This window comes from Poecilia formosa, unplaced genomic scaffold, assembly GCF_000485575.1.
Source record: "Poecilia formosa unplaced genomic scaffold, Poecilia_formosa-5.1.2 Scaffold299, whole genome shotgun sequence".
In the NCBI taxonomy this organism is placed as follows: Eukaryota; Metazoa; Chordata; class Actinopteri; order Cyprinodontiformes; family Poeciliidae; genus Poecilia; species Poecilia formosa.
The window spans coordinates 874,950-884,389 of NW_006800238.1; the positions used below are offsets into that span (position 1 = coordinate 874,950).

At 37.3% G+C, this 9,440-nt stretch overlaps 1 protein-coding gene across 1 annotated transcript in view; it reads right to left on the reverse strand.

Moving 5' to 3' along the window:
* Positions 1–5,503, reverse strand: part of LOC103152069 (1,4-alpha-glucan-branching enzyme-like) — a 39,082-nt gene extending 33,579 nt beyond the window's left edge. The window contains exon 1 of the mRNA XM_007572404.2: positions 5,287–5,503. Coding sequence (XP_007572466.2) covers positions 5,287–5,376 — 90 coding nt within the window. The 5' untranslated portion in view covers positions 5,377–5,503. The remainder of the gene's footprint in view (positions 1–5,286) is intronic.
* Between the last annotated feature and the right edge of the window lie 3,937 nt (positions 5,504–9,440).

Sequence of the window (9,440 nt, forward strand, 5' to 3'; positions counted from 1 at the left end):
GGACATTTTGTCACTGGAACTTTAATAATGCATCAAAATAACACATCAAGTAGGGTAGGGTTACCAAATACTGAGGACAATTAGGTAAACTTCCGATTTGAAAACCATCAAATAAATAAATATCTCTGACACACTGTTTCTCTCATTATTGCATTTAGCAAACGGGAATCCTTTTTGTAATAGTAACTGACTTAAAACAAGAGAGGCTTGGTCTGATTTATCTTCAGACGGTGAGAAAAAGGTCTCAGCCCGTCCAACGTGGACGCTGGAGTCCATTTCTCATGGTGTTCTGGTTTTTATTGGCATTTCTTTCCTTTGTTATAAATCCAGCACTGGTATCGCTGCATTGACAGAAGTTTCAGTTCACATCCACAGTTTGGGCCTTTGAAGCTCTACATCTCTGATGTTTCCACAAATCACAAAGTCTCCCTGCGTGTTTCCATTTCCCCTCAGTTCATTTGCACCTGAGACAAAGTGAAAAAAAAAACAAACTGCTGACAAATCATCCTGTGCTCCTCCTTTCAACTACAAAATGTCCTTGGATCAGGCCGGCACTGAAATATTGAACCAGCTGAGCTATAGAATGTATCTAATAAATGCAATTACCTTGGCAATGTCATTGATAAGCCCTGCAGAGGATTCAGACTTATCTGGTTATTACAGCTGAATCTCTGAACATTATTGGCATTATCTGTGAATGATGTTCGACAAAGTCTTTTTCTGATATCGTATTAGCCCCTGAATAAATGAATAAGACTTTTCTCAGCAGCTGCTCTGCAGAGTCTGACGCAAAGGGTCAGTTACAGGAGCTACGGCAATAGAAATATTATTTCCCGCTGTAGTTTGGTCTTCAGATAATTTATTTAGTCTGTTATTTGTATGTGCTGTAATATTTCCCAAGAGTCCACTTTAATGCCACAATCTTAAAGCTATAAAGGTAGAATGTTTTGAATTATTCATTCTAATGTATTAGTTTATGAAAAGATTATTAGATCAGATTTGTTTTGCATTTCAAAACAAGCTATGTAATTCTTGTGATCCATTACTAGAGGATTGCTTTTTTAATATCTAGAGGGCATACAATACTGAACTATAACTGAGCAATTCTACTTTGGAATAACAGCGCAGTAATTACAGTGTCTACATCAGAATTTAACACAGAGCATCCTTTACAATTATTTGCCCCCTTTATGACCTATTAAAGCAGTGATTATGATTTCTTTGGGGTGTGAATATAATGTGAGAGAATATGTCTGCAAAGGAAGGCAGAGGTGTGTAGTTATGTAAAGACTAATCTGAAATATTTACTGTCTTTTTCCCCATTTCTCTTAGCTTTCCAAAATACACAACAGAACATAGCATTCAAATAAAGTAAATGTACACTGATCCCCTTAAATCAGGAAATAACTACAAGTGCCTTATTTACACTTAAATCAATAGTTAGATTGTTTAGCATGGCAGTGAATAGGCTGGAAGAGGAGTAAGTTTATTATGTAACCATGCAAATTCAGCAGGACAAAAAAAGCTCACCATTGGTCCTGTGGCATTCCGGGTCATAAAGTCTTGAGAACCTCCAGCCTATTGGCTTTGAACATGTATTTTCAGATTTCACAGTCGGAATGGTCTATTGGCTTTGACCAACAGACCAGTGGTCAAAACACCAGTCTACTGACCAGTGTTTTGTATGTTTTTTTTCTGTCTATTTACACCTTCAGTCAGTCCGCTCATCCTAAGCTTCACTTCTCTCTTTCCTTTCCACTGTCGCCACATTTACTGAGGGATTGCTGGAATGTTAGTCACTCAATGCAATTCTTCATCCTCTAGTTTTGTTTCCATTAACTGTAAAATTGCGCCAACATGCCTATTGTTTTTTTAAAGTAATGTTTTTTGACCAAGAGTTTTTGCTCCAGGATAACGTGCTTTTTCAGCCATATCAAGCGATTTTTTTTCAAGCAATTTTTCACATCACGAGTCATGTGATCAACAGCCAGATGTTACTAAAAATTGCTCCTCATGAAAAATGACGCCAAAGATGACAGGAAGTAGTACCAGGTGTATAGTTTGTTTTTGTTTTTCAGACAGTGCAGCTTGCTCCACCAGAGTCCTCACAGCATGGCGCAGCTCATAAAAAGTCGTGTCATTCAAACGTGCTGAATCTCTTCTGTAAAATCAGCTACTGCAATTTCCACAAAATACCACATATGTACGCTCTTCTAAGTATAACGGCTCTGTCGCGCCAAAGCCTGAATAAGACGCCGATGTCTCCCCTGACGCTGATAGATAATGAGTGCCACCGCCACGGCTAACATATCAATATTTCAAGTAAATGTTTACATTCGCCGCTGCCATGATTTTTAATGACTTATCGCATGAACAAGCTCATTCACATGAGTTTAATTAAATTTCTTACTTAATGGAAACACAATTGCGAAATTGTGTATTTTTGACAATAGAAGAATATAGACAAAGATCTGTGCACTTTTCTACTGGGAACCCATACTGCTGCCATATGCTCCCTTGTAGTAAATATACAAAGTAATTGGTTGGGTTCCCTTACACAGATAAATGTTTACTATTCTGAATTCTAAACTGACCACTCTGTATTACATGTGGTGCCTTGAGATGACATTTGTTGTGAAATGTTATATAATAAAACTGAACTGCATGCAATTGGGAAAGAGTGTAGTAACCTGCCAGGCAGACAGAGCAAAAAATAGGAAAAACTTGCACATTGCTAAGCTGATAAAAAAAATCCAATGCAGTATTCTCCGTAAAACATCTGATTAAATGAACTTTCTCAAGACGTGATAGAAAAATGTAATAGTATTAGAACAGCAACATTTCCAACAACAACAACAACAAAAAAGCTTTGTACAACAGGATAACAGAAATGGGTCAATGTCTACTACAGAGTAAGGTTAAGTTTAGAGGGACAATAATCAGAAAACTATTCAGCTATGCTCATATTTTAACAAGAAATTATTACAAACAGGTTAAAGTCATCCAAGAAAACATTCCAGTTCTCAGCATACTTCACTAAACTTTCTTGTAGGAGTCTCTGAAATGCCTGGCTCTAATTTCCAGGTCATTTCTGAAGAACCCAGTGGCCCTGCTCTTTGTTCCGCTACAATATGTCTTTAGCACCAGCTGTGTCTGCTCTGCTTCCCTCTGTTTAGCAACAATAGTAAATATCGCATCTGCAGTTAAGTTTTCCACAGCCCAATAACCCTGCTGGGCAATAAAAACAGCTTAGGGGTCGACATTAAATTTAACTAAATTTACTTTGATTTGCAGTTTGATTTGGAAAACTGCCCCGCTGTTTGAAGAATCAACATGAATTTCTTTTTCACTGCCTTTAGTCGGCTGAGGTGTCAATAAAGTGACTTGGAGACACTTTGCTAGTGATGTACGACCCTGCTCTCCCCCAGATCCCTGAGCTTCACACACAAAAGCACCTAGAGGCAATTACAGTCACACACCGTTACTATATAATTTGGCAATTATTTTACACGTGACTTATTTTACAGATGGTGACGTCTTAACGGTGTTTTGTGGAGCTGTCAATTACCGAACCATTTTACACTAAAAACACGGAAAGAGCCAAGAAAAACAGCCTCCAGTGTGTAGCAGGTCAGCACTCGTGCCAATGATATTTGTCTTCTTTGCCAGGAGCGTCCTCTGGGAACAGCATTTCATATCACTCTCCCAAAAGGCTCCTTCTCCTCTCCCTCACATCCAAAGCTCCGTCTCATTTACTTCCATGGCATGTAAGAAGATGCACTGTTTAATGTTAGAGCAAAATTCTGAAATAATTCCTCTGATCTAAGCATGCGTGTAATTATGCTGTGGGATATTTCTCAGACTCTGCTGCTTTTAATCCATCTGCAGGTCAGCATGAAACATCAAAAGGTGGATTTTGTTTTGAGAACCATTTCCGAGGGACATTAGGGGTATTTTGTTTTCCAGTCTCATCTAAAACCTGTTAGTCATGATTTTGATCTGTTTTATTCCCTTATTTGTCTTCAAACTACTCCAAGAATTAAGTATTTTTTTCTCTCTCAATTATAGGTAAAGATAGGAGTTCAAAAATGCAAATGCAATCCATTACTGCTCAAGAGGAGAACTACAAGAAGATGCAAGAAAAACAAGTCATTTTACAAAACAAGCTCCATTTTTGAAGCTTTTATTTCTGCATGGTATCTGAAGAATAAATTTGTTTGTGGACAAATGTTTGCTAACAGTTTTAATCTCTAAATAAAATTTCAGCCTTTTAATTTGTTTTGTGTGTCACTAAAGGGGGAAATTAATGATGTGTTATTACCAAACAACCAAAAAATAATCAAAGTAAATCACAACCAGATTGTTTTTTTGTTTTTTTTAAAACGTAATTTTAAGACACACTTTTCTGACACAGAGCCACAAACCTTTAAACTAAAAGGTAATACTAAACATGGCTGATGATATTTTAGGTGGAATCATACAGTCCCATTGACAATGACAAAAAAAAGTTTACTTAGAAGAAATATCTCATGGTACAAATGGTTGAGATAATTAACAAATTGTTGAAAATGGCAAGGTTGTCTCCTCCCACCACAATCAGGCTTTGTTCAATACATTTTTTTTGTTGCAGGATTTTGAAACAACTTGAACCATATCTTCAAAAGAAGGAATAATCCAAAGCTAACAAGGACCCAACAAAGTGTATGCTTTATGATTCTTCCAAAAAAACAAAAACAAAAAAAAGAATCCTCCTAAGTGTTGTAGTGAACACTTGATTATGTGGAGAAATTAAGACTTTCAGCTGCTTCCATTCACTGCAAAGCCTGCTAATACAAAGCATTCAAGGTACTCAGCTGCTAAAAGAAATAGGGAAATTGATCAATGCCAGTCAGAACCAGAGCAGAAATTACATCTACCGGAATTGTATTATATATAAATTTTTTCACGCAAATGAATGTCACAAGCAGCCATTCAATACTGGGGCGAATAATAGCCTGACTGGATTTTACAAAGAGTGTTTTAAACAACTGGACAGGGTGCCAGTCTGTCAAATCCAAGTAAGTAGTTTCACACACTTGTCTTTCTCCTCAACACTGAACACCCGACCATGTTAATATCCACCTTTTGAATCAATGTTAAAGCACTGATGCCTGTGTTTAGTGTTTTGTACGCATCACTTAAGAGGGTTCAGAAGCCTTTCTTTATTTTGTAATATTTTTCAAATTCTGTGATTTTATTATTTAACCCTGCACAAAAATTCAAGAGGTCAGTGTGTGTTGTCCTTACAGGTTGAGCCGCCAGCCAGCCGTACTTGTCTTCGGTGCGGTTCATGTCCCGGTCAAAGGCGTAGAGCTGACAGTAGCGGAGATGATCCATATCCACCAGGTTAAACTGCCGCCGGGCATAGTGGTAGCTCTGATTGTTGCCTTCTCTGGGGAAATCCAGCCACTCAGGATGGCCAAACTCATTTCCTGCAACACAGAGAGTGTTATTAAAGAGCGCACGTAATGAAGGGAAAGGCGAGTCGGCTTGGAATTAGCATACTCTCGTGTCATGCTTTATGAGGTTCTTTTTCCTCTGAGGTTTTGTGAAATTTTAACAAGAGCGAAATAAAAAAAAGGATGAGATCAAACACACAAAAATGGCAGAGTTTTTGACCTTTTTATCACCCCCAGAGGTTAACTCATCCCGAAAAAAACAGTAAAAAAAATGTGACAGTCTTGCTGCAACTTTAGATCTTGTCCTTACTTGGCTCAAACTTAAAAGGAAAACTACAAAAAAAGCAGAAACATTTAATTAGAGTTACTGTAGATTTACCAGCCAAAACCTATCCTATCTATATGTTGTAATAAATTGAGATATTTTTGCAAAGCTGAGTAAAGTTCAGGTCTGTGTTGCAAATTAGGAGGTACCCTAAAGAACATTGCTGTTTAAGTTAAAACTACCGGCACAAAGAAATAAAAACTGACTCCAGAGTACAGCTTTGAGTTAATTCAAATAAACTTAAGAAAACCTTTACATTTTCTACCACTTCCCATGAGTTCATTGGTTTTTCTAAAAATCTGGTAATTAGGAGAAAAGGAAAGCTAAGCATGTGAATAAAACCTTCAGAAATGGTTTCATTATTTCATAAATCTAGATGCACACTGCGAAGGTATGCAAAACTATCCTGTCATGCAAAGAGATGAGATAATGAATCCGTCAGTGAATGTCATGAAACATCATAAAACATCGGTCGGGATAATTGAATTCCCAGTAGAGGAAGAAACAGACAATAGACGGAGGAGGATGCAACCACAGTAAATAAATAAATGAAAATGAAATAAGAAAAACACAGTAATTGGATGGAGTGGAACTGACGGGTACTGACAGCAAATTCTAATGAAAAACATTATGAAGGTGTTAAAGAAGTAGCAAACAATAAAAAAAAATAAAAAATAAAAAATGGACTGCCGACAGAACAAGCGCGCTCTGCAGCCGTCGCCTCGAAATTAGGGCAGCGAAATTGTGAAGGAGGAGAGACAGACGTGAGGAGGAGAAGAGAGTAAGGAGGGAAGGAGAAAGGAGACAGCCGTTTTTTGTGACATGTGCATGAATAAAAAACCTCCCACACAACCTGAACGTGGAGTTACACCTCAACTCCAGCGCCTACAATCTAGACTTCTTCCCTTCACTCTCTCCACCAGATGATTGTGTTCATCATATAGTCTGGCATTCCTGTGAATATTTTACATGAAATAGACCAAAAGACCTCTGTATATTATAAACAAAAGCAATTTTTCTGATGTCTAGACGTTTTATTTAAGAGGGAAAAATGGAGACAAAATTATTTAGCAGCAAAAAAACTGTTGTAGGAATATAAAAAAAGAGTATGGAATAATTATGTATGCCATCTCAACATGAACTCACTTCCCAGGAAACATTTTTATATTACATGCACAGTTTGTACATTTGTTTATTTGTACTACTTATTTGCACATTCTTTATAGAACTTGAATATGTTTTATTTAATAACTGTACAGTCTTATTTCTTAGTATTTTTCAGAGATGGGTGATAAGAAATTTAAATTAAATTAAAATGTTCTGTTTTTATACAGTGATCTTAACGTACAATAACAAAAAAAAAAAAAAAAAAAAACTTTGCAAGCTATTTTAGGCAACTGTTTGGCTCTAGCTGCATGTCACTACAGTCGCCGTCCCACAAACACAAATACTGCAGTTAGAAAACATACATTTTGAAATGTGCGTCTTTGGAACACCAGTTACAAAGAGAGAAGTGACTTTGTTGTCTACATTCCACCAAGTAAAAGCATCGTCACAATAAATTCAAACAGTAATCATGATGATGAAAATGTTCATGGCAACAATAAGTGACACGATAAACACCCATCCGTATTTGCTGTTGTCCATTATATTTTACCTTTGTGTGAATCTACAAGCTTCCTTTTGATAGTCACTTTGCTGCTGGTACACCTGAATTTCCCCACTGAGTGAGAATAAAGGATATTTCTATTCTATTGCAACATTGCATATTCTTTCCCTCCAATCATCCATAATGCATTACCTTTAGTTGACTGTAACCTTGTGTTCTTTTGTTCATGTGTGCAAGCCTTATTTTGTTAAGCATTAGAGTTAAAACTGCAGGTCATTCAAAACAAATATGTTTCTTTTCCATTTTTCAGAATAGCCATTTTACATTTCAATCCTTATTTCATTTTTCTTCTAACATACAACTCAGGTCATTTTACATGCCAACCAGACAGATGCCATAGCTGATTAAGGTCTGCAGGACTCCAGTTTTGCCACAGATTAGCACACGTGTGGAAGCATACAGCATAACAAATCTGCAAACTGATTTTATTATTTCAATCTGATAAATAATGGCCACATGTTAATTCAAATGTAAAGTCAAAACTCAAGTGACCTTCCTGCTTTCCCGCTGACAGAAAAGCACTTTATTTTTCTTTGTAATGATCACAGTGTTGTAGAACAAAATTTTAATCAAAAATACTGGAGAGTCAGCAACTTTTGTGACTTTCCTACAATCAAACTATGTGGTGCACTCTTAAGGTTTGGACTCGCACCAAACCATGTATTGCACTTGTTAGTAAATCAATACGTAAATAGGTGGTAATTGTTATGGGACCTGGTCAAAGTTGTTTTTTCAGAATGAAGAAGCTCCGCTCGGCTGGCGGTAATTACAGTTGGGCTCGAAAAACAAAAACAACTAAGACAAAATATAGAGATTCTACAAACAAAGTGAGTATTATACCCATTTTCTCTTATTGCATCAACACAAAATTAGTGAGCTAAGAGAATCCAGCGGGATTTTCCCTCCATAGTTATGAATAAGTGTGGTCATCTCTGTGCCCATCAGATTCATGTCTGGAGTGTTCTCACAATATCTGGTAGGAAGGATGCTCTTAATAATTGGAAAGTCATTTCACCTGTTCCCACAGCTGAAACTACATATTTACAGACATAAAGACACACTTTTGCCGTCTGACATCAAGTCGGATTTAAGTTTTGCTGTTTTAGGTCAGTTACAACAAATCTATTTCTTTGTGGCAGCACAGCGGTGCAGTAGTTAGAATGAATAAAGTACATAATAGGCAGTGTGGCAACATGTGTTAGCATGCCTCACCTGTTTTGTTCATCACAGTTCAAGCTGATTAAATCTTTTACAAACCACTGCTTCTACTGGGTTGCTATTGGAAGTGGGTATGGGGACATCTAGAATACATGCGATTATAGTAATTTTATGTTTAATGATGACTTCCGTCCATCTCTCATTTGAAAGGCATGGTCTCTTTTTGTCATGAGGTGTGGTTGGTGGCGGTGAGAACGACGCTGAGACCCAGATGATGATGGTGATGATGATGATTTAATGAAGAGAGCTCAAGCACAGTCCAACACAGGCGGCACGGCAGAGAGTTAGCACACAGCTAATTACCGGTAGCAGCTGAAAAACTGAGGACTGAATGAGAGAGCTAAACCAACACAGGACTTTACAGTTCAACTGTGGTGGCAGGCAGACAAACGACATTCGACGTAAGTTTGACGAAGACCCGACAAGAAACAGAGACAACAGGTGGACTTAAATACACACGGGGGTAATCAAGGGAATGAGACACACCTGGGAACAATCAAGGGCTGAGAGGACAACACAAACTCAGGGAAACAGGACTAAACATGGAAAATCGCAAAAATAACTATACAGAAAAACACGGATTATGACACTTGTCTTTTCCATTTTGGAGAGAGGCTAAGGGAAATGGGTCTTTTGAATTTTTATTGTCAAGGGAAGCAATGAGTGATGGATTAGAAAGAGGTTCCTAGAAATTATAATCAACTTTAAATTACAAAATAGAAATTGTTAGTGATTCCAATAACTAAGGCTCTATAATTATTCAGGACATAGAGATGTTACTGCAAAAAAA